The following is a 26,526-nucleotide window of genomic DNA, read 5'->3' on the forward strand; positions in this document are numbered from 1 at the left end:
CCAGCCTGAGTCTGATTACTTTATTGGTCTTGGTCTTACATTTTAGGAAGTTGCTTTGCTCCCATTTTAGCAGATCTGCTCCATACCGAGTCTTTCACGCCCCAGCCTCAGGAGGTGAAGACCAGCACTGCCGTGTGGTCAGCCGCTAAATGATCCGCTAAGCGATGTTTCTACACATACGAAATCAAGGACTGCTGTTTTCAACTGAGACCAGGAGGTCATGAATGCTGACCGTTTGGCTTCAACATGGAAAAGAAGAAACAGACACTTAAACTGGTCAGTTTTAAGGATATTTACGAAACAAGTTTATTTGATATAATATCAATACGCTGCTGTATTTACAAAATAAAAAGTCACTCTGTAAAGCACGATGGGGATATTTAGTAGGTCGTATTCTACATCCATCTAAAATAACTCCACTTCTGCTCTGTTTGATTGCACTCAGCAAATTTGGACTTTCAAAATGTGAAAAAAAAAAAAACACAATGTAGTAAAAATATGTAAAATAAACTGATTAGATTACAGACTCAGGGACTCAATCCGGTCCTTATCGACCTCAATCCGCTCCGGGTTTTATTCTTCCTCCGCTGAGCCGGGAATCGTGATCGTTTACCTGGTTCAGGTGGTGGAAGCTGCGGGGCGGATTGCGGTCAGTGTCAGTTTGACCTTTCGTGAAAAACGTTGTCCTGTAGTGAAACAAGTAAGAGCAGCGTCCATTACAGTAAAGCAGGAAAACAGACTGAACACACTGCTGCCTTTACAGACCATTCAGAGTTCAAGTAAAACAGGATTTGTTAAAGGAATTAAGGTCATTAACATAACAGCATAAAAATAACAGAACAAAAGTCCAACATTTTATTCAATAACCGTGACTTACTGCATATGAAAAGGGCAAAAAAATCAATAGAAATACTCCACCGTTTTACACTGATGATTAAAGGTGCAGGGGGTCTGACTTTTAGCTTTAAAGAAAGACCCTAAAGACACTGTTTACAAATACAGCACCGGTCAAACGTTTGGACACAGATAGAAGAGTTTTGGGGTTCTTAATTTTTTTTTATAATTATGAAAACATAAAAATGACAAAATAAATCAAATTGCAAAGAATCAATGTTAAATTCTTTAAAAGAGCACATTTAGCATGTAGCTAGCAAAGAATCTAAATTATTGGATTATTTTAGCATGCAGCTAGCAAGACATAAAGGCTAATATGGCTTTTACTTCTTGCTAGTGAGGATTGGAAGCTAATGTGATTGGTTTTACATATGGTTAGTAAAAAAGCCAACAATGTAGCATGTAGCTAAAGAAACAAAAGCTAATGTGGCCCATTTAGCCGTGGTTAGCAAGGAATGAAAGCTAATTCAAACATTTTAAGATGTGGCTAGCAAAGAACTTAAGTTCGGGGGATCATTTTAGCATGCAGCTAGCAAGAAAGAAAAGCTAATGTGGCTAGTGAGGAATTCCAGCTAATGTGCTCCATTTAGCATGTGGCTAACAAGGAACTAAAAGCTAATGCAAACCATTTAGCTTCTATCTAGCGAGGAATGAAACCTAATGTGATTTGTTTCACGTGGTTAGCGAGATAAGAGAGCTGAGGCGATCCTTTTAGCATGTGGCTAGTGAGGAATTCCAGCTAATGTGATTTATTTCACATACAGCCAGTGAAAAAAGAAAGCTAATGAAACATTTAGCATGTAGCTAGTGAGAAATTTCAAGTAATGTGATCCATTAAACACATACTTTTGGGAAATTTCATCTAATGGAATCCATTTAGCATGTAGCTAGCAAGAAATAGGCGCTAATATGGCTTTTATTTCTTGCCAGTGGGGAATGGAAGCTAATGTGATCGGCTTCACATGTGGCTAGTGAAAAAGAAAGTGAATGAACCATTCAGCATGTAGCTAGAGAGGACCGAAAGCTAATGTGGCCCATTTAGCCTGTGGTTAGCAAGGAAGGAAAGCTAATTCAAATCATTTAAGATGTGGCTAGCGAAGAACTTAAGTTCAGGGGATCATTTTAGCATGAAGCTAGCAAGAAAGAAAAGCTAATGTGGCTAGTGAGGATTGACAGCTAATGTGATTTATTTCACATATAGCTAGTTAAAAAAGAAAGCTAATGAACCATTTAGCATGTAGCTAGTGAGACATTTCAGGTAATGCCACCTATTTAGCATGTGGTTGGCAAGGAATGAAAGCTAACTCAAACCATTTAACAGAGCTAGCAATGAACTTCAGTTCAGGGGATCGTTTTAGCATGCAGCTAGCAAGAAAGAAAAGCTAATGTGGCTAGTGAGGACTGACAGCTAATGTGATCTGTTTCACATGTGGCTTGTGAGGAACTCCTGCTAATGTGTTCCATTTAGCTTGTGGCTAACAATCAATGGAAGCTAAAGTGATCTATTTTGAACCTAGCTAGCAAGGAACGAAAGCTAATGTGTTTTGTTTCACCTGGTTAGCGAGATAAGAGAGCTGAGGTGACCCTTTTAGCATGTAGCATCTAGCTTCTAAAGAATGAAAGTTAATGCAAATCATTTAGCATCTGGCTAGTGAGGAATGAATGTTAATTAGCATCATCTTATTGGAATATTTCTAACCCAATTAGCTTCTATCACTGTTAGCAACATTAGCACATCAGTGTATTTCATTAAGATTAAACTAATATGATTCAGTCAGGGGGTCCAAACGTTCGACCGGAACTGTATTTGCGCCCCACTTTACCTTTCACACACTAGTAAATAAGAACGTCTGTACAAAACCGTTTCAAACCGCGACGCTCTGATCTTGAATCCGCATCAACGTAAACGTAAAAAACGCTAATATATACAAACTGAAAAGGCTCTGAATCCACGTCTGTACGTCTTCATGACATCACACTTTCCTTTATTTACCACATCAGTTCTTCCTGTTTACTGCAGAAGGGCGTAATAAATAAATAAACAAAAGCCCTTTAATAATAACTCAACTTACAGACACTCGATATGCAGAAATAAATGAGGGGAAAGAAAAAGGAACAGAGAGATCGTGGTCCGGCAGCGTCCGGCAGGCCGAGCGGTTGGCCGTAGCTGCCCACAGGAATGTGCAAAGATAAGAATTGGTTAAATCTACTGTTTGTTCATCGTCAGGTTGACCAAAAGTGTGCGACTGACCACAGCACGACGTGCGAGTGATGTTTCTAAGGGGGTCCATCTGTAACTGTGGGCACGTTTCACATCTGTAGCTGCATTTTTTTTTTTCACTAGATATTCATATTTAGATGTTATTACCTTCATATGTCATCATATTTTACCAAATAACATGGTTACATCTTAAAAATGGCATCAGTTTCGGTGAATTTGTGGTGAATTTTGTGAGGTTTTGCCTTATGTTATTGAAAAATTATGGAAATCCTAAACAATCATGGCAGCCTGTTTTTCTGTGATAGTTATTTTCTTTTGTTTTCTTGAGATCTCAAGATATTTAAGCCATTATCACTACATAAAGAAAGTTATCTCAATAAAACAGTGTCAGTTTTTTTGTGATAATGAGTTATTTTCAATTGTTTTCTTGAGATCTCAAGATATTTAAGCCATTATCACTACATAAAGTTATCTCAATAAAACAATGTCTGTTTTTCTATGATAATTAGTTCTTTTCATTTGTTATCTTGAGATCTTAATATACTTGTGCCATGATCACTACATAATAAATGTTAAATCCATAAAACAATGTTCCTTTTGCCTTAATATTGGAAAAAATATCACAATATCTCAAGAAAACAAATAAAAATATCTCGTTATTATGGAAAAACGGTCATAAGAATCTATAAGCCTTTAGGGCTTCTGCAAAAACACGAAAATAAGGTTTGAAAAAATTAATAAATTATAATATTTTGATCATTTTTCCCAGAAATAATTGACACATGTTGCAAATTCAATAAAAAATAGTTCATTTTGCTACTTGAATCATTAAATCAGTGAAAACCTGTCTTGAAAATGAAACGTTTATCCCAGGATCACATGACTACATGATGAGGTCACTGGAAGTTTCCAAAAATGTGTTAAAAACAGGATCAAAAGGGTGTAAATTAATGGTCAACACTGTTACCGTGGCAACACTAATTATAATCCTAATATATGCTTTTAAATACAAAATGTAGCATTAATGCTAATACAGTTGAGTATACAGTGTTCTAGCCAGCGCTAGCGTTCTATGTATACATATCAGGTTGCACATAGAACCCTAAAGCAAGCTAGAACAAGATATTTTCATTATTGTATTACCTTTAGAACAGCTTTTTAAATATTTATATCTCAGTATTTTGGGTTTTGATACTTTGAGGCTCAATTCTGAATATTTTATTATTTATTTATGAATATTTTGTGGTTTTGTTTTGCTTCAATAAAAAGGCTGAAGTGAAATAATTTAACATATTTTACAGTCAAATACAATAAATCATAATATATCTCAGTATATCAGTTGCATGGTGGGGTCTGTAGCGATTCTCGGCCTTATAGAGTCGTATGCAAAAGTTTTGGCACCCCAGCCAAATTATGTAAACACACTTAAATTTCAAAGCACAATTTCTATTTATGCGCTGACTTTAACATATTGGGAAAAAGAAACATAAACCATGGCCTGTGCAAAAGTTATGGCACACTTTATATTTTAAACACATGTAATTTGACCAGAAGTGTTCAAACTGTTGAAAATGACTGTTTCTCAATGTGCTGTTCACGATGTATTCATGTAATTTTCTAAAACAACATAAATGAGCGATATATATTCTGATAAACGATCACAGATATGAACAGTGAGCACAGTTACAGAGCGACCCGTGAGCTTTTAGTGTCTATGGTTGAAAAGCACTGTATAATACAGCTGAGACATACAGTTAAATATGAGTCTGTAATAACCTGTACATCACTGACCACACAGTCCGAGCAGGTTCTTTCATAGCAGCCGTCCAGGCGCTCTCCCGCTCTGATTTCTGGACTCTGGACTGCTGAAAAACTGACCAGTCAGGGTGATAAGCTTCTGAGTAAGAGTGCTGATACAGGATCAGGCTGAGCTTTCACTGAAGGGCTGGGCGATATTTAAATAAATCACAGATATATCTTTTTAAAATATCCCGATACGCGATATTATTGTTCTTATTTGACAAACAGGGATGCTTATTAATAGAGATGCACAATGACATCGGAATTATATCGGTATCAGACGATAATTGCTTAAAAAAATATATATCGGCATTGGATGGATGAACTCATATTTGATGATGTGTTTATTAAAGAACAGCTGAATGTTTAGCTGATGATGAGTTACTGCACTAAAATATTTGCATTGTTTTTTCTTTTGAAATCCTACAGAAATATGTTTTTTCTGCATTGTATGTTTTAGTTTGTATGTATTGACATGGTAGATATATACATGAAAAATATTAGCTATCAGCCCATGATTCTTATTTTGGTGCATTTGTACTTATAAACAGGAAAAAATAACCATAAAATTAAAACTCCATCAGCAATAGACCTCATTTTGTTCACTTAAGACCTGCATTTTACAATTTGACCACATAGTTTTGACCATAATTTGACCACCAGAGGGCACTGCAGGAAACTCTACAGCGCCCTCTGGTGGTCAAATGAGTTTGTGAATGGCTACATTGCTGTTTTGGCAGCATCAAAAAGCAATTAAGCAGCAAAACTGCTGATCAATGCAAAAATAATATTGTTGACAACCTTTGATATCACAACAAGAACATTGTCAAATCGGCCCAGCCTCACTTTCACATCTCAAAGTCAGACCCACTTCCACCCTGCGAAGATTATACTAATAGATTGTTGTGGTGGGGGTCAGGATGGGGGTCTTGAGAACATTTTGAAGAGGTCGTAAGACAGCTGTCAGAAATTAAGCATTTTTTTTATAACATGTTTTTGAGAATCACTTTTCCATAAAAATTCTCGTTTTTCATGATTTTCTTCATTCAGCTAAATATGCAAAATATTTTCAGAAAAATGGGCAAAATGGGCCACCAGACTGTAAAAACAAGTATAATAATTAGGAAAGCACCAAAATTTCATCCATCACTATGAATAATTAGCTATAATTATCCATAATTGCCAACAATTATTGATAATTCATAATTTGCTGGATCCAAACACACCTTCAGCAAATGGCTGTAGTATTAAAGACTATGTGGCTGTGGGAGGAGACATCTGAGGGTTCTATACAGCACTGAAGAAAGGGTTCTTTGCCTCCTAATAATAGGAGAACCCTTTTTGGTGTAATAAAGAACCATATTATAAAAGTGTTCTTTAAAGAACCATACACAAATGGTTTTCCAAAATTTGACCATGCAGAGAGCCAGTTATGCTTTAAAGGGTTCTGTGAGTGTCCATGGTTCTTGTTAGAACCACTGTCTTTACTCAAGAACCCTTAAAGAAACATTTTTAGGAGTGTGGAACAGGTAGGAGATTTTGTCACAGAAGGCAGAGAATAATTTTAGTCATAATGGAGTTATAGCTCATTTTAGATATGTACATTCAATATTGATAATTATTGATTTATTAATCAATGCTGATGTGTTTATCGCTTCATTTAATGATCAATAATTCATGTTTCAGAATGGACAACTACTGATAATTCATTCATTATCGTTACCAAATAATATTGATATAATATATTGTGATAGTATCGTGATATCGCCCAGCCCTGAACTCCACAGCAAGGTACATCTCCAGTCGGAATGGCCGACCTGGAATCAGCACTTTTACTCCGACATTCCGGCTCGTCTTCAGCTTTCCGGAGGGTTCTGCTCCTCACTCTCGGGACTGCTCACGTCCCGCCGCACCCAGACAACATCGTCGCCGGGCGCCGCCTGCTCGTCCACGCTGGCCACGGACACGGCGCACTGCTTCCCCAGGTGAGACAGCCGCAGAGCATGCTGGGATTTGGAGTCTTTGCTTTCGGAAGCGTTCTGCTCATCCTCATCCAGCGTCAGCGCCGAAACCTGTCCTTCCAGCTCCGGCTCGGCGGACGGGCTCAAGGTGGACTGGCTGAAGTCTTCGGTCTCGTCGCCCTCCTCGTCCTCGTCGCTCAGAATGTCCGTCTCCTTCACCTGCTCCTGCTCCTGCTCCTCGTAGCGCTGCAGGTCGAACTGCTCCTCTACCCAGCGGTCGGTGTCGCCCGGCTGCAGGGCATGCTGGGAGTCTGGCGAGTCGGCGTCGGGGTCAGCGTCTGCGTCGAACACGATGTCCGTGTCGATGGTGAACCGGTTCCGAACCAGCTTGCGTCGACCCAACGTACGTGTGGGAGCAGAGGCTGCGCACAAACAGAACAGACGTTAATTATGGACGTACGATGGTCTCCAAAAGTATCTGGACACTTAATCATTGATAACCTTTGATACGGTTATTTATGTGATGAGTTCAGAGACGAATTACTCAAGTTTGAGCTTTCACTGCCTGCAGTTTCCCCCAATCTACAGCTGAAAATTATTCAGGTAAGTGGGATGTTCACCTGCTCGGTTCATGGTGGGTCGAGCTCCTTTCAGAGCGCAGAGGCGTTTCCCTCCGAACGGGACGTACTGCTGGCTGGGAGGGAGACTCTCCGTCTTCAGCAGCTGCCGTCTCTGTTTGTCCCTCAGGATGGAGTGGACCGTCCTCAGGAAGTCCTTCTTAGTCTCAGGAGAACTGCAGCGACCAGGGAACGCAAAAGGACTTCAGATCAGGTCATTTTCATATTAGAAATAATGACACACACTCATAAATATAACTAGAATAGTGCACTTCCTGTAGAAAATGAGTGACTGCGCAGCTGAAGCCATTTGAGAATCATTGCTAAGGTGTTGCCAGGCAGTTGCTATGGTATTTTATATGGTTGCTAGGGTGTTGATAGGTAGTTACTGTGGAATTCCAGGTGGTTGCTGAGGTGTTGCTAGGTGGTTGCTAGGGGTTGCTAGGAGGTTGCTATGGTATCCAAGGTGGTTGCTAAGGTGTTGCTAGGTGGTTGCTAGGGTGTTGCTAGGAGGTTGCTATGGCATCCAAGGTGGTTGCTAAGGTGTTGCTAGGAGGTTGTTATGCTATCATGGCTGGTTGCAAAGGTGTTGTTAGCCAGTTGCTGTGATATCCTATGTGGTTACTAAGGTGCTGCAAGGCAGCTGCTATGGTGTCCCGGGTGGTTCCTATGGTGTTGCTGGGTGGTTGATATGGTATCCCAAGTGAATGCTAGGTGGTTGCTATGGTATCACATGTGGTTGCTAAGGTGTTGCTATGGTATGCCAGGTGGTTGCTAAAGTGGTGCTAGGCAGTTGTTATGGTATCCCAGGTGGTTGCTGGGGGGTGCTAAATGGTTGTTATGGTATCCTAGATGGTTGCTAAGGTGTTGCTAAGTGGTTGCTATGATATCCTAGGTGGTTACTAAGGTGTTGCAAGGCAGTTGCTATGGTATCCCAAACAGTTGCTAGGTTGAGCAGAAATACAGTAGATGGACGTACAATTTTTTACCCCAGTCATTCTTACGGGAAAAAAATTCAGAATTTAACGAAAGATTGTAAAAACTGTAAGTCAGATCAAAAAGCTGAACACTTGCACACAATTCCCAATCAGACCAAACTTTCCGAAGTTGGAACGGTGTTATTATCTTGAAAACTGCAGGACGAGTTAGCGGACAAAAATCCATTAGAAAAATAGGAAAAAAAGAAGACTAATAGAAATCGGATAACAATAGTGTTGCGCATTGCTTTGCACTAATTATATCACTAATTATATAAATATAAAATGTTCCATCCTTTGACAGGTCGCATATTTTCTTTAATTTTGTTTCCCTAATATGTTAAAATGAACAAATAATCAGTATTTGTGCACTAAAATGTGCAGGACTGTGTTCCTCTGCAGAGGACGTGCTAACAACACCTGAAATCTGACCAGGTCTGTGTGTTAAAACTAGAACTGCCAAATCCTGAAGCTGTAAATACGACATATAAAAGTTTAATCTAAACTGCAAAAGCCAAATTTTATGATTTTAACACACAGCGAGATCTGTACGGTTGCCAGGTTCCAGTATTTATGCTGTGAGCTCATGTTTCTCCACTAGGTGGCGACATTTACAATAAAATATTCAGTGTCAGTGTGATGTGACTGATTTGGCTGAGCGTCTGTCTGAGTCATAGTGTAAAAAAACAGAGCGCTTTTCTGAGTGAACGTGTTAACAGCTCACTCTTCTGTGGTCTAATGTGTGGTCAGCTGGTGCTGTGAGTGAAGTGTGTGGTGGTCAGTGTTCTGACCTGCAGCACAGGTGGAACACTCTCTCCGGCCTTCCTTCAGACTCCGACTTCACGTGAACGATCTCACACACTGCAGCGCTGTCACCATCTGTTTGACGCAAAACACACAAACACACACACACACACACACACATACACACACATATACACACACACGCTATTCAGCTGTTCTGGCTGTGTTTGGAGTATTCACAGCAGGGTGTACAAACTTTTTCACAAAGGCCTGCAGATTCCACCAGTTTAGTCAACAGGTTTTGGTCATCAGACAGCTGACCACCAGAGCTCCTGATTGACCTGCAGCCACAGCAGCCCTTTGTGAAAAAGACTGGGCACCCCTCATTTACACTGTGCTCTCCTGTTACTCCACTAGGGGGCGACATTTACAGCTAAATCTTTACCATCAAGACTGAATAACATAAAGCCACGATTTACCTGCACTGGTCAGGGCTCTGACTTGAAGAGCACTGGTGGAGATCATGTGACGGAAACGGAACGGATCCTTCTCTTCCCCGGAGACAGACGCACGGTGAGACCCACCCTGAGAGAGAGACAGAGTGAGAGAGCAGAGAGGGAGAGAGAGAGAGAGAGAGAGATAGAGAGAGAGATAGAAGGTGTGTTTACCGTCTGTCTCTATGCTCTGAAATTCCTCGGAATTCATACTATATTGTCTGTTAGGAAGAGGAAAACACTGAGACTCACCATCTTCTTCTTCTGTTTGGAACAGTCTTTGCAGACGAACACCACAGCAGTTTTAAAGACTGAAGAGAACAGAGCAGACAGACGCAGTTACACTCTGCTGATAGAGTGATCAGGGAATAACAGGGTCTAACTCGGAGTGCATCGGGGTGTAACAGGGTGCGTTACTGTGTAACAGAGCACAATGGATCAAATAACAGCAGAGTGTAGGAGGACATAGGAGAGTGTGGTGGAGTATACTAGGGTACAATAGGTCATAATAGGTATCAAAGTGGGCATAAAAGGGTGTAATAGAGTGTAAGAGGGTGTAAAAGGGTGTGATACAGGATTAGAGAGTGTAAAACAGTGTAATAGTGTGTAAGAGGGTGAAAAAGAGTATGAGAGCATATAAAAGGGCGTAATACAGAGGCTGTAAAATATATAATGGAGTGTAAGAGGGCATAAAAGGTGGTAGAAGAGTGAAAGGGCATAAAAAGGGGTAAAAGAGTGTGAGAGGGTATAAAAGTGTGTAATACAGGATAAGAGGGTGTAAAAGGGTATACTAGAGTGTGAGAGCATGAAAAAGGGTGTAATATAGTCTAAGAGAGTGTAAGAGTGTATAAAAGGGTGCAACAGAGTGTGAAAGGTGTAAACAGGGGTAAAAGTGTGTGAGAGGGTGTAAAAGGTATAATAGAGTGTGAGAGGGTGAAAAAGGGTGTAATACAGTCTAAGAGAGTATAAGAGGGTGTAAAAGGGTGTAATAGAGTGTAAGAGGGTGTAAAATGGTGTAATACAGTCTAAGAGAGTGTAAGAGGGTGTAAAAGGGTGTCATAGAGTGTAAGAGGTTGTGAAATGGTGTAATACAGTCTAAGAGAGTGTAAGAGGGTGTGAGAGGGTGTAATAGGGTGTGGGAGGGTGTAAAAGGGTGTAATAGAGTGTAAGAGGGTGTGAAATGGTGTAATACAGTCTAAGAGAGTGTAAGAGGGTGTAAAAGGGTGTAATAGAGTGTAAGAGGGTGTAAAATGGTGTAATACAGTCTAAGAGAGTGTAAGAGGGTGTAAAAGGGTGTCATAGAGTGTAAGAGGTTGTGAAATGGTGTAATACAGTCTAAGAGAGTGTAAGAGGGTGTAAAAGGGTGTAATAGCGTGTGAGAGGGTGTAAAAGGGTGTAATAGAGTGTAAGAGGTTGTGAAATGGTGTAATACAGTCTAAGAGAGTGTAAGAGGGTGTAAAAGGGTGTAATAGGGTGTGAGAGGGTGTAAAAGGGTGTAATAGAGTGTAAGAGGTTGTGAAATGGTGTAATAGAGTGTAAGAGGTTGTGAAATGGTGTAATAGAGTGTAAGAGGTTGTGAAATGGTGTAATACAGTCTAAGAGAGTGTAAGAGGGTGTAAAAGGGTGTAATAGAGTGTAAGAGGGTGTAAAATGGTGTAATACAGTCTAAGAGAGTGTAAGAGGGTGTAAAAGGGTGTCATAGAGTGTAAGAGGTTGTGAAATGGTGTAATACAGTCTAAGAGAGTGTAATAGGGTGTAAAAGGGTGTAATAGCGTGTGAGAGGGTGTAAAAGGGTGTAATAGAGTGTAAGAGATTGTGAAATGGTGTAATACAGTCTAAGAGAGTGTAAGAGGGTGTAAAAGGGTGTAATAGGGTGTGAGAGGGTGTAAAAGGGTGTAATAGAGTGTAAGAGGTTGTGAAATGGTGTAATACAGTCTAAGAGAGTGTAAGAGGGTGTAAAAGGGTGTAATAGGGTGTGAGAGGGTGTAAAAGGGTGTAATAGAGTGTAAGAGGTTGTGAAATGGTGTAATAGAGTGTAAGAGGTTGTGAAATGGTGTAATAGAGTGTAAGAGGTTGTGAAATGGTGTAATACAGTCTAAGAGAGTGTAAGAGGGTGTAAAGGGTGTAATAGAGTGTAAGAGGTTGTGAAATGGTGTAATACAGTCTAAGAGAGTGTAAGAGGGTGTAAAAGGGTGTAATAGAGTGTAAGAGGTTGTGAAATGGTGTAATACAGTCTAAGAGAGTGTAAGAGGGTGTAAAGGGTGTAATAGAGTGTAAGAGGTTGTGAAATGGTGTAATACAGCCTAAGAAGGTATAAAGGAGTGAAACAGAGTGTAAGAGGGTATAAGTAGAGCAGAAGACAGTGGGGTGTAGAAGGAGTGGTTGGGTTTGTGAGGGTGTGGTTGTTGTGTGAAGGTGTGGTTGGGTGTGTGAGGGTGTGGCTGGGGGTGTGAAGGTGTGGTTGCAGGGTGAGGGTGTGGTTGGGGGTGTGAGGGTGTGGTTGAGTGTGTGAGAGTGTGGTTGGGTGTGTGAGGGTGTGGATGGGGGTGTGAGGGAGTGGCCGGGTGTGTGAAGGTGTGGTTGGGTGTGTGAAGGTGTGGTTGAGGGGTAAGGGTGTGGTTGGGTGTGTGAGGGTGTGGATGGGTGTGTGAGGGTGTGGATGGGGGTGTGAGGGAGTGGCCGGGTGTGTGAAGGTGTGGTTGGGTGTGTGAAGGTGTGGTTGAGGGGTAAGGGTGTGGTTGGGTGTGTGAGGGTGTGGATGGGTGTGTGAGGGTGTGGTTTAGTGCAATTTGAGTGGAGGAGGACCGTGTTTTGGTGCGCGCTTGGTGTGCGGTGGGTGATGTACCAAATGTGGCGAGTTGGGGCTCCTTCTTCCACTTCCCCAGAGAGGAGGGCGGGTTCAGCCAGGTCACCGTGGTGTGCAGCAGCAGGTCACCCATAGACAGGTCAGCCACCTGTAACCATGACAACGACAACAGTAGCATGATTAGACTCACATTATTATGCAGAGAAATAATAAATCATAATAGAGCATAACAGCAAAACATAACAGAGCAAATAACAAAATCAGGCAGAAGGATATACTAGAGTGTAATAGAGTGTAACAGGATGTAATAGGGTGTAATAGGGTGTAACAGAGTGTAACAGGCTGTAATAGGATGTAATAGAGTGTAAAAGGGCGTAACAATGTATAGGAGAGCATAATATAATGCAACAGTATGCAATAGAGTGTAACAGGATGTAATAGGGTGTAACAGAATGTAACAGGATATAACAGTGTATAACAGAGCGTAACAGAATGTAATAGTGTGTAATAGAGTGTAAGAGGATGTGAAAGGAAGTAATAGAGAGTAACAGGATGTAACAGTGTATAAGAGAGTGTAACAGAATGTAATAGTGTGTAATAGAGTGTAAGAGGATGAAATAGGGTATAATACAGTGCAACCGAATGTGTATGATAGATTGTAACAATGTAATAGAGTGTAATAGTGTGTGACAGGATGTCATAAGGTATAACAGGCTATACTAGGGTGTAACAGGAATGTACATGGGTGTAATAGAGTGTAACAGAATGTAACATGATGTAACTGGATGTAATAGCGTGTAACTGAGTATAACAGGATGTACCATGGTGTAACTGGATGTAATAGAGTGTCACAGGATGTAATAGGGTGTAATAGGGTGTAACAGAGTGTAACAGGCTGTAATAGGATGTAATAGAGAGTAAAAGGGCATAACAATGTACAGGAGAGCGTAATATAATGCAACAGTGTGCAATAGAGTGTAACAGGATGTAATAGGGTGTAATAGGGTGTATCAGAGTGTAACAAGCTGTAATAGGATGTAATAGAGTGTAAAAGGGCATAACAATGTAAAGGAGAGCATAATATAATGCAACAGTATGCAATAGAGTGTAACAGGATGCAATAGGGTGTAATAGGGTGTAACAGAATGCAACAGGATATAACAGTGTATAAGAGAGTGTAACAGAATGTAATAGTGTGTAATAGAGTATAAGAGGATGTGATAGGATGTAATAGAGAGTAACAGGATATAACAGTGTATAAGAGAGTGTAACAATGTAATAGTGTGTAATAGAGGGAAGAGGATGAAATAGGGTATAATACAGTGCAACAGAATGTGTATGATAGATTGTAACAATGTAATAGAGTGTAATAGTGTGTGACAGGATGTCATAAGGTATAACAGGCTGTACTAGGGTGTAACAGGAATGTACATGGGTGTAATAGAGTATAACAGGATGTACCATGGTGTAACAGGATGTAATAGAGTGTAACAGGATGTAATAAAGTGTAACAGGGTGTAACAGGATGTGCTAATGTTGTGTATGTAATGGACTGTGACTGTTACGCACCTCTTTCTTTTCGCCGGTCTGTTCTGAGATCAGCTGATCAAAAACAGCACCAAACTCTTCATGGAGCTTCTGCATCTCGTTAATGTGACTCGCCACTTTATTCATGGCCTTCATTGCAACTACACACGAACAGGAGAGAGGACAGTTTAATTAGATTAGACTTGGAAAGAATGTTTATATCAAAATCATGAAGGAGTCCAATGTTATGTTACAACTGCCCAGTAGGTTAATTGTATCTGGTTTTACAAGGGAGAACAGGGTAAGACAGTGTGTAATAGGGTGTAACAGAGAGTAACAGGGTTTAAATGGGTGTAACAGGGTGTAATAAGGTATAATAGGGTGTAATAGGTTACAGTATAGTGTAACAGGCTCTAAAAGAATATAATAGGGCAAAACAGGGTACAATGAGGTATAACTGGATGTGTTCGGCTATCATAGGGTGTAACAGGGTGTAATAGAGTACAATAGGGTGTAACAGGGTGTATTAAAATGTAATAGCATACGTTATGGTGTAACAGGGTATATAACGTTGTATAATAGCATGCAATTGGGTGTAATAGGTTATAGTTGGGTGTAACAGGATATATAAAAGGCGATAACTATGCAATAAGATGTAACAGGGTGTAACAGCATGCAATAGGGTGTAATAAGGTATAATATGGTGCAATAAGGTATAATAGTGTGTAATAACATGTTATTATGTCTTGAAAATGAACAAAAGCACTGTCTGTCTCACCGTCGAGGTGGTAGTGTTCCTCGCTGTCCGGGTCGGTGAGCGTGTAGAGCTCTCTCAGCAGCAGCGGGTACTTCAGAACTCTCTGGATGGGTTTGATCAGATAGGACTCCAGAGTGGACGAGTGCTGCTGCTTCGGGTTCCTCTCGTCCAGGAACGCCTTAAACGCAGGGTCCGTCTTTGCTGCAGGAATAATACACGCAAACACATGAACAGATGTGACAGTTAGCAAGTCTGCATCCTGAAACTGAGGGAATGAGAAAAAGAGTATCTTTTCAATACAAATGTTCGATTTCCATAACTTAAATAAGAATGTGTAATTTTTCATCTTGCCAATAAAAAGGCGAGAGAGAGAGAGGGGTAGAGAGAGGTTACCTTTCACCAGCACTTTGGGTACTTTAGTGTGGCTGGCGCAGAAGGCGCTGTAGATCTTAAAGCGGTCGGCGTAGTAGAGAAACGATCCACCCAGAGAGAAGAGAATTTTCTACAAAACAAGACGAAAGAAAGAGAAATGAGATGGAATTACAGAGAAAGAGAGAGAGAGAGAGAGAGAGAGAGAGAGAGAGAGAGAAAGTTTTTCACCTTGAACTGTTCGACCCTCTCCAGTTTCTCCAGGTCAGGAACCAGGCGAGTGCCGTCCTCCAGCGTCCGCAAAAACTCCACCTGAAACTCCACCATCTCCGGAAGATTCCCGAACAGGACGTCCAACTAACACACACACATACACACACAATGAAAGCTTTAAGTGCTGTTTATCTGAGGGGTGGTGTATCAGTGTGGGTGTCTACCAGGTCTTCCAGGTGGTTGTTAGGAGCCTCATTTTCTCTGGAGCTTTTAATCAGCCTTTGAATTTCACTTGATTTCCTGACTTGTTTCCATGCAAGTGGATCATCTTATATCTAATCTCCTCACACAGACCTTATGAACAATGAAGAACTAATGGCTGTTTTAATGTAAATGAATAAACGAAGGGGGTCTCTGACTTTTGCACTGTGCTGTACAAACTGACCGCTAATGTAACAGAGGAACTGTGTTTGTGACGAGCTGTTTCTTCAGGCAGTCGTGTCTCAGGCTGTAACTCTTAACACCTACACACTCACCGTCATTAAACTGACAAGGTGATTTACAGACTGTAAACACAGTGCTCTGGACAGGTGTGTGTGTGTGTGTGTGTGTGTGTGTATCATTAGCTCTGCTTTACAGCGAGGGCTGGTGTGTGTGTGTTACAGTAATGAACACATCAGTATTTTACTGTCAGTGTGATCCCACACAACGCCCAATATAGAACAGCAACCCCCCCACCCTCTTCACGCCCACACACAAATACACCCCCCACCCGACACCAACCTCTCACTCTACTATCCATATGTGATATATAATATATATAAGTGCCCATATGTACTAATAATATGTTCCATAGGTATTATATATACACTACATGGCCAAAAGTATGTGGACACCCCTCTTAATTATGGAATTTTGGTGTTTCATCCACTCCCTTTGCTAACAGGTGTATAAAATCAAGCACATGATCAAGCACATAACTGTAAGTGCTATTGTCATGAAATGGAAGCATCTAGGAGCAACAACAACTCAGCCACGAAGTGGCAGACCTGAGTGGGGCCACCAAGAGCTGAAGCATGTAGCTTTGTTTATATTCTGTTGAATCATCTCTCACTACAGAGCTCCAAACTGCCTCTGAAAGCAACATCAGCACAAGAACTGAGCATCAGGAGCTTCATTAAAGGGGTTTCTATGGCTGAGTAGCTACACACAAGCCTAAGATCACTATGCGCAATGCCAAGTGTCGGCTGGAGGGGTGTAAAGCACGCTGGACTCTGGAGCAGTGGAAACGTGTTCTCTGGAGTGATGAGTCAAGCTTCCCTATCTGGCAGTCTGATGATGAATCTGGGTTGGGTTTATGCCAGGAGAACATTACCTACCGGAATGCAGAGCCAACAGTACAGTTTGGTGGAGGAGGGATGATGAGCTGGGGCTGTTTTTCAGGCCCCTTAGTTCTAGTGAAGGGTGATGCTGATGCTACAGCACAAAGACATTTTACACAGTTATCTGCTTCCAGCTTTGTGTCAGCAGTTTGGGGAAGAGCCTTTCCTGTTCCAGCATGACTGAGCCCCTGTGCACAAAGCAGCTCCATAAAGTCATGGCGTGACCAGTTTGGTGTGGAGGAACTCCAGTGGTCCTCAAAGAGCCCTGACCTCAACCCCACTGAGCACCTTAGGGATGAACTGGAACGGAGATTGTGAGCCAGACCCTCTCGTCCAACATCAGTGTCTGACCTCACAAATGCTCTTTTGACTGAACGGACACAAATTCCTACAGACACTCTCCAAAATCTTGTAGGAAGCTCCCCAGAAGAGCTTATATAGGTGTGATAGTCATGTGTCCACATACTTTTGGCCATAGTGTATATGTCGCTGTCCAAAGAAAAACGTCCAAAGTAGTTTTACAGGAGAAGGAAAAAACATTTTTAACTTAACGTAAGTTAATGTAAAAAGGGTTTTATTCCAAATGAGTTCGGAGCATTTTTATTGGTCCATTCATCATAATATTTTCACTCAGTAAAAAGACAAATGGCATGTTCAGTATAATATGTCCCATATGTATTATGTATATGTAAGTATCTGAGTGTGGTTTACCTCATCCTGAGTGAGGAAGCTTTCTTTCTGTAGAGGAGTCAAATACCTCCCAATCAGACAGTTCAAGTCCTGAAAACAGAGGAGCAGATTTCATATAATACACAATATAAACATTTCCATAATACACAGTATGAGTGTAATTAGTCCATAGGTTGTGAACAGGTTAGAACAGACAGTTTAAGAACTCCAGTGTACAGAGTGCAGTGACCTTTAACCCATGTTTCTCCCCAGTGTAGACGAGTCCACAGTTACAGTCGAGAGTTTTACACTAATGTTATTTAACTAATGTGAACTACACTGTAATACTGTATCTGTAATACTGTAACAGTATTAGTGTAATTGTGATACTGTAACTGTAATACTGTAACTATAATACTGTAGCTATATTACGGTAACTGTAACACTGTAACTGTATTAGTGTAACTATAATACCGTAAACAAGTGGCTTAGAAAATGGGTGTGTAATACTGTATTTATATTACTGTACCTGCAAAACTGTAACTGTACTATTGTAACTATTAACACAACTGTATGAGTGTAACTGCATAGTGTAATTGTGATACTGTAACTCTAATACTGTAACTGTATTAGTGTAACTGTAATACTGTACTGTAATACTGTAACTGTATTAGTGTAACTTTAATACTGTACGTTTAATAACCCTCCACCCAGCCACCCCCCCCACCCTTTTCCTTCCCTTTCTCTTTATCATCTCTCCATCATTCTCCCCCTTTCTTTTCTCAGTCTGTTTCTGTTTTCTCTCTCTCACACTTTTTTCTCACTCTTTCTTCCCTCTTTTTATTCTCTCTTTTTTATTTCTCTCTCTTCCCCTCCCTCTCTTTCTCTTCTCTGTCTCTCTCTCTCTCTCTCTTTTTCTTCCCCCTACTCCCTCTCACTGCCCCCCCCCCTCTGTTTCAGGTGAACATTTTATCTCTGCACATTTTATGATCAGTGTTGAGAACACAGGGTTCCTGCAGAGACAGTAACAGAGCGTACAGTAACAGTAACTGTACTGTAGCAGATCTTCACTCTAACACAGCTCTGCTCTTACAGCTGCAGTGAAGGCTTTAGCTGTGTTTGAACAGAGTTCATAATATTTAACCCTGTTTACATCACAGTAAAACACTGTGTTCATCAGCTCACAGTGAAACCCCCACAGGACCCCCACAGGACCCCCACAGAGCAGGTATTATTAGCGTGGTGGGTCATTTTCAGCAGTGACACTGACGTGCTGGTGGTGTGTTAGTGTGTGTTGTGCTGCTGGAGTTTTTAAACACCTCAGTGTCGCTGCTGGACTGAGAACCACAAAACATCCAGCCAACAGCGTCCTGTGGGCAGCGTCCTGTGACCACTGATGAAGGACTGGAGGATGACCAACACAAACTGTGCAGCAGCAGATGAGCTATCGTCTCTGACTTTACATCTACAAGGTGGACTGACGAGGTAGGAGTGTCTAATAGAGTGGACAGTGAGTGGACACAGTGTTTAAAACTCCAGCAGCACTGCTGTGTCTGATCCACTTGTACCAGCACAACGCACACTAACACACAACCACCGCGTCAGTGTTACTGCTGAGAATGACCCATCACGCTAATAATACCTGCTCTGTGGGGGTCCTGACCATTGAAGAACAGGGTGCAGAGAAAACAGATGGACTACAGTCTGTAACTGTAGAACTACAGAGTGAAATTATATGGTCAGTGGAGCTGATGAAGTGGACAATGAGTGTGGATACTAGGAGATGAACTTAACACACACACAGACATATATATATATATATATACATATATATATATGTATATATATATATATATAATCAGTGGTACTGACTTTAACGTAGGTGCGCTCCGTCTCCACCAGCTCCCAGATCACTTTGCGCAGCTTGTCGGCGTGGCTGAGCTGCCGCGGAGCGTTAACACATCCTGAGGAAGACTCCGGTCCAGAGGAAGGAGAAACGGCCTCTGAGGAAGGATTCATCTCATGGAGACTCCGACAGAACGCGGCTACCTGCTCCGTACTCTACAGAGAGAGAGAGAGAGGGAGAGAGAGAGAGAGAGAGAGAGAGGGAGGGTGAGAGCTATAAAAAATCATTTGAACTTGAACTCATTTGATCTATTTTGAGTCAGAGCGGCTCTCTCCTCCTCTCTATCCCATCATCCTCACTCAGTCACTGCACACAGACAGCACTGTGCAAAACTCCAAGACCCCCTTCATTCATTTAATTGAGGTTAAAAAAAATCATTAAAAGCTGCAGAGAAAATGGGGCTCCTAACAACCACCTGGAAGAGCTGGTCGACCCCCAAACTGCCCCCGTCAGATAAACAGCACTTAAAGCTTTCATCTCTGAGAGAGAGGAGAAAATCAAGCTGCTTCAGATCTGAAAACATCCACAGGTGTTTCTGTCCATCCTTCCACTGTGAGAAGACGACTCAGCGCTGTGGGTCTAAAAGGATGTGTAGCTGTTCAAGAAGAACCTCACTGAGAAAAGGAGACGGACACATCAAACAAAGAAGCTGAACAATGGACTGACCACCCCAGAGTCCAGACCTCAACACCACTGAATGTGTTTGATTACTTCAGAAAATGATCAACCAGCTTCTAAGACTGAACTTTGGAGGCGAGTCTGCAGATTCTTTGAGGAACTGAAAGTGAGTCTCCTGAAAAGAAGCAAAGCTGGAATAAAGGTGAAGAGTGACACACTCAACCCATACATATATATATATATATATATATGTTTTACTCTCTCTCTCTCTCTCTCTTTCTCTCCCTCTCTCTCTCTCCCTCCCTCTCTCTCTGTTCTCTCTCTCTCTCTCTCCCCCTCTCTCTCTCTCTCTCTGACAGCTGGCTGTTTGAGCTTCTTTTCCTCCAAACCAAAATACGAGCACCTGTCCTTCCGGCCGGTTGTCATGGTGATGGTCGTCACGGCGCATGGGAAAGTGTCGGCTGTGTTTTTACACTGACAGACTGATGAAGAGCAGAGTCCATCACACTCACTTTCTCTCTCTCTCTTCTTTTATCTCGCTCTTTCCGCTCTCTTCCTCTCTAACCCTTTTTTCTTTCTCGCCCTCTTTCCTCTCCTCCTCCTTTTCTCTTTCTCTCTCTCCCCTCCCTTTACCCCCCCCCTCTCTCTCTCTCTCCCTCTCTCTCTCTCCCTCTCTCTCTCTCTCTCTCACGTAGCAGGCACTCAGTGTTCTGACTAGATGTGCCAGCAAATGTCATTCACACTGAACTTTCCCTCTCTCTCTCTCTCTCTCTCTCTCTCTCTCTCTCTCTCTCATTAGCACTTTATTTTCACTCTCTAACTCTCGCCTCTGTTCTGAAACCACACAAATCCTGTCAAAGTCTGAGCAACATGAAAACACTCACAACACTCATTAAGCAGAAGTGATTCATTTTCCAGCTTCCGGAAATAAACACGAAAAAATCACACGTTCAACAGAAAATCACACAGAAGCCTCAACAGCCAATCAACAACCAGCCAATTAGCACTCAGTAGCAGAAATGCCAACCAATCAAACTCAGTAGCAGTAATGCTAACCAGTCAACTCTCAGTAGCAGTAATGCTGACCAATCAGCACTCAGTAGAAGTAATGTTAACCAATCAGCACTCAGTAGAAGTAATGCTGACCAATCAGCACTCAGTAGAAGTAACGCTAACCAATCAAACTCTGTAGCAGTAATGCTAACCAATCAACTCTCAGTAGCAGTAATGCTGACCAATTAGCACTCAGTAGCAATAATGTTGACCAATCAGCACTCAGTAGCAGTAATGCTGACAAATCCACGTTCAGTAGCAGTAATGCCAACCAATCAGCACTCAGTAGCAGTAATGCTAACCAATCACCACTCAGTAGCAGTAATGCTAACCAACCAGCACTCAGTAGCAGTAATGCTGACCAATCAGCACTCAGTAGCAGTAATGCTAACCAATCACCACTCAGTAGCAGTAATGCTAACCAATCAGCACTCAGTAGCAGTAATGCTGACCAATCAGCACTCACTAGCAGTAATGCCAACCAGTCAGCACTCATTAGCAGTAATGCCAACCAGTCAGGACTCAGTAGCAGTAATGCCAACCAGTCAGCACTCAGTAGCAGTAATGCTAACCAATCACCACTCAGTAGCAGTAATGCTAACCAATCAAACTCACTACTAGTAATGCCAACCAATCAGCACTCAGTAGCAGTAATGTTAACCAGTCAGCACTCAGTAGCAGTAATGCTAACCAATCAGCACTCAGTAGCAGTAATGCTATCCAATCAGCACGCATTAGCAGTAATGCTAACCAATCAGCACTCAGTAGCAGTAATGCTAACCAGTCAGCACTCAGTAGCAGTAATGCTAACCAATCAGCACTCAGTAGCAGTAATGCTAACCAATCAGCACTCAGTAGCAGTAATGCTAACCAGTCAGCACTCAGTAGAAGTAATGCTAACCAGTCAGCACTCAGTAGCAGTAATGCTAACCAATCAGCACTCAGTAGAAGTAATGCTAACCAGTCAGCACTCAGTAGCAGGAATGCTAACCAATCAGCACTCAGTAGCAGTAATGCTAACCAATCAGCACTCATTAGAAGTAATGCTAACCAGTCAGCACTCAGTAGAAATAATGCCAACCAGTCAGCACTCAGTAGCAGTAATGCTAACCAATCAGCACTCAGTAGAAGTAATGCTAACCAGTCAGCACTCAGTAGCAGGAATGCTAACCAATCAGCACTCAGTAGCAGTAATGCTAACCAATCAGCACTCATTAGAAGTAATGCTAACCAGTCAGCACTCAGTAGCAGTAATGCTAACCAATCAGCACCCAGTAGCAGTAATGCTAACCAATCAGCACTCAGTAGATGTAATGCTAACCAATCAGCACTCAGTAGAAGTAATGCTAACCAATCAGCACTCAGTAGCAGTAATGCTAACCAATCAGCACTCAGTAGCAGTAATGCTAACCAGTCAGCACTCAGTAGCAGTAATGCTAACCAATCAGCACTCAGTAGCAGTAATGCTAACCAATCAGCACTCAGTAGATGTAATGCTAACCAGTCAGCACTCAGTAGCAGTAATGCTAACCAATTTAGCTCCATTCACGCTCAGTCATTGATGCACTTACACATTTCCACCAGAGAGGTCGCCAAATCCCCAAATCTCACACAGAGCTTTAACCATAGCTGAGATAAACGCTATTAACTGTCAGCCAACTTGGGCTTATATATGCTATATACTTAATGCAGTTAAACAGGTTCCAATAGAACATCTGGTTCCCAAAGCAACATCAACCGGGAATTTTCACAACAATCCAAACAATGTTTCTCCAGATTCACCTTATATGACACCCTTAAAAAAGATGGTTCTTCAAGGGTCCTTTAATAAAGAGAATGGTTCTATTTGGAACCAGGAGTTCTGTATAAAACCACTTGCATGCTTAAATCGTTCTTTGCCTGGTGAAATGGTTCTTCAGCTTGACGGAGAATGTATTGTGTATGGATCTATATAGAACCATGTTTCTATAAAGCACCTAAAAGGGTTCTTCTATCATTACAACGCTCTTAAAAAAGATGGTTCTTCAAGGGTCCTTTACTATAGGATAGAGAACCGTGAACATTCAAAAAACGATTTGCTTGCTTAACTGGTTCTTTGCATGGCATAGACGTTCTTCAGATTGATGGAGCATGGGTTGTATATGGTTCTATACAACAACAAAAAGGGTTCTTCCATTGTAGACAAGCTTGACATTGTAAACAATAGCAGAACGCTTTTTGGTGCTACACAGAACCACTTTCAAAAAGGTTCTATGTAGAACCATGTAGAACATATTCTCCATCAATCTGAAGAACTATTTCACCATGCCGAGAACCATTTAAGCGCGCAAATGGTTCTTTGAGTGTTCATGGTTCTATATAGAACCACTGTCTTTACTAAAGAACCCTTTTTTAAAGAGTGTACAGACAAAATAAATAACAGAAATACATGGAATAAAAGGAATATATATCTGTATATATAGAGAGAGATAGAGAGAAAGAAGAGAGAGAGAGAGAGAGAGAGAGAGTAAAGGAAGATAGAGAGACGAAGAAAAGGACCAGAAACAGGAAGGGAGATAAAGAGAGGGAGAGACAGACAAAGAGAAAATGAGGAGACAAAGAGAGAGAATGAAAAAGTGAGAGAGAAGGAAAAGAGAGAGAAAGAGTGTGACGAAGATAAAATAAAGAGAAAAAAGAGAAGGGGTGCAAGACAGACTGAAAAAGAAAACATATAAAAGGAACAAAGGAGGAAGAGAGGAATAGAGAGAGAAGTAAAAAGTGAGAGAGAGAGAAGGAATGAGAGTGAGAGAGAGAGAGAGAAGTAAAGGAATGAGAAACAAAGAGAGAAAGAAAGAGAAGTCAAAGTGAGACAGAGAAAGATAGAGAGAGATAGCGAGATAAAGAGAGAGACAGAGACAGAGAGAGATAAAGAGAGAGAGAGAGAGACAGGGAGAGATAGAGAGAGAGAGAGAGAGAGACAGAAAGAGAGAGATATAGAGACAGTAGTAGTGAGAGAGTAGAGCAGTGAGCTCCTCACCAGGTGCAGGATGCTGTAGATGGAGTCTGAGGAGCGCTTACGGCTCCTGTTCCTCTTCAGCACCGACATCACTCACACACGCACACTATACACACGCTATACACACACTATACACACACTCACACACTATACACACACTATACACACACACACTCTCAGCGCTGACCGCTGTCCATGCACACTCACACACGCGCGCAGCATGGAGACGCTGACCACTCTGGCAGATCCACACACAGTCACCGCCCGCTCCACACTGAACTCTCTCTCCCTGTCCTCCACCAGTATCTCTCTCTCTAGTCCCCTAGTACCTCTCTCTCTCTCTCTCTCTCTCTCTCTCTCTCTCCCTCTCTGTGTATTTCACCAATATCTCCCTCTCTCTCTGTACTTCCCCAATATCTCTCTCACTCTCTCTCTGTACTCTCCAGTATCTCTCTCTCTCTTTCAATATATATATATATATACATATATATATATATACTCATTCAATAACTCTTTATATATACTCCTTCAATAACTCTCTGTATGTATACTCCTTCAATCTCTTTCTCTCTTTTTACTCCTTCAATCTCTCTCTCTCTCTCTCCCCCTCTATATATATATATACTCCTTCAATAACTCTTTATATATACTCCTTCAATCTCTTTCTTTCTCTATACTCTCTATACTCCTTCAATCTCTCTCTATATATACATACTCCTTCATTAACTCTTTATATATACTCCTTCAATCTCTCTCTCTCTCTATACTCCTTCAATAACTCTCTCTCTTTATTCTCCTCTGCTTTATGAGATGAAATAAAGTACAAACACAAGTAAATAAAAAAGAGAGAAACAAAAGGAGAAGCAGCAGCAGTCATGATCCTTTACATACACACCCCCTTCTCTCTCTCTCTCTCTCTCTCTCTCTCCCTTTTGCTCTTTCTCCCTCTCCTGTTCGCCCACCTACACACTCAGTCCTTCTAAATCACCTCCTTCTCCTCCCTCTGATTCTGCTTCATCTCACTTTCTCTCTCTCTCTCTCTCTCACTACCTCAGAGTGGTGCAAAGATCACAGTGGACATATGGGAATGAACAGAGTGAAGAGGGGAAGAGAGAAAAGAAGGAGAGAAGAGGAGAGATGGACAGACAGCTGATCAGAGAGAGAAAGAAACAGAAAGAAAATATATGCATATAAAAATGAGAGAAAGAAAGAAAGCGAAAGAGTGGAGAGAAAGAGAGAGATGGAGAGAAATGGACAGAGATGGAGAAAAAGGGAGAGAGATGAGAGAAAGGGAGAGAGTGTTTCCTCAAGGTTGATAAGGCTGGACACCTCACACAGCAGAATGAATATTAATGAAGAGAGAGAGAGAGGAGAAGGAATAGAGAGAGAAAGAGAGGAGAAGGAATAGAAACAGTGAGAGGAGAAGAGAAGGAATAGAAAAAGAGAGAGGAGAAGAGAAGGGATAGAAACAATGAGAAGAGAAGAGAAGAGAAGAGAAGAGAAGAGAAGAGAAGAGAAGAGAAGATATGGAATAGAGAAAAAGGAAAAGAAGGAATAGAGAGAGAGAGAGGAGAAGAAATACAGAGAGACAAGAGAGAAGAAGGGATACAGAGGGGGTGGAGAAATAATAGAAAAAGTGAGAGGAGAAGAGAAGGAGTAGAAAGAAAGAGCAGAGGAAAATGGATAGAGAGAGGAGAGGAGAAGGGATAGAGAGGGGGAGATGGAATAGAGAGAGAAAGGAGAAGTGGAGGAATATAGAGAGAGGAATAGAGAGATAGATGGGGGAGTACAGAGAGAGAGGGGGGGCGAGAGATACTGTGGGAGTACAAAGAGGGGAGAGAGAGAGAGAGAGAGAGAGAGGGAGAGAGAGATACTAGGGGAGTACAGAGAGAGAGAGAGAGAGAGAGAGCGAGAGAGAGAGTGAGGGAGACAGAGATACTGGGGTAGTAGAGAGAGAGAGACAGAGATACTGGGGGAGTACAGAGAGAGAGAGAGAGTGAGGGAGACAGAGATACTGGGGGAGTACAGAGAGAGAGAGAGAGAGTGAGGGAGACAGAGATACTGGGGGAGTACAGAGAGAGAGAGAGAGTGAGGGAGACAGAGATACTGGGGTAGTAGAGAGAGAGAGAGAGAGAGAGAGAGAGAGAAAGAGTGAGGGAGACAGAGATACTGGGGGAGTACAGAGAGAGAGAGAGAGAGAGAGAGAGAGAGAGAGAGAGAAAGAGTGAGGGAGACAGAGATACTGGGGGAGTACAGAGAGAGAGAGAGAGTGAGGGAGACAGAGATACTTGGGTAGTAGAGAGAGAGAGAGAGAGAGAGAGAGAGAGGGAGACAGAGATACTGGGGGAGTACAGAGAAAGAGAGAGAGAGTGAGGGAGACAGAGATACTGGGGGAGTACAGAGAGAGAGAGAGAGAGAGAGAGAGAGAGTGAGGGAGACAGGGATACTGGGGGAGTACAGAGAGAGGAGGGGAGAGAGGGGAGAGAGATACTGGGGGAGTACAGAGAGAGGAGGGGAGAGAGA

General features: G+C 41.8%; 1 protein-coding gene across 1 annotated transcript in view; it reads right to left on the bottom strand.

The window, feature by feature from the left end:
- Window positions 1–6,299: 6,299 nt before the first annotated feature.
- tiam1b (TIAM Rac1 associated GEF 1b) overlaps window positions 6,300–26,526 on the bottom strand; it is a 110,696-nt gene continuing 90,469 nt past the window's right edge. The window contains 13 exon segments of the mRNA XM_036557165.1: window positions 6,300–7,298; window positions 7,497–7,669; window positions 9,262–9,349; window positions 9,694–9,799; window positions 9,961–10,019; window positions 12,554–12,662; window positions 14,084–14,202; window positions 14,820–14,999; window positions 15,192–15,300; window positions 15,399–15,524; window positions 17,474–17,542; window positions 19,304–19,492; window positions 24,025–24,078. Of these exon segments, the coding sequence (XP_036413058.1) occupies window positions 6,772–7,298; window positions 7,497–7,669; window positions 9,262–9,349; window positions 9,694–9,799; window positions 9,961–10,019; window positions 12,554–12,662; window positions 14,084–14,202; window positions 14,820–14,999; window positions 15,192–15,300; window positions 15,399–15,524; window positions 17,474–17,542; window positions 19,304–19,492; window positions 24,025–24,078 (1,908 nt within the window). The 3' untranslated portion in view covers window positions 6,300–6,771.

This window comes from Colossoma macropomum, unplaced genomic scaffold, assembly GCF_904425465.1.
Source record: "Colossoma macropomum unplaced genomic scaffold, Colossoma_macropomum, whole genome shotgun sequence".
NCBI lineage: Eukaryota > Metazoa > Chordata > Actinopteri > Characiformes > Serrasalmidae > Colossoma > Colossoma macropomum.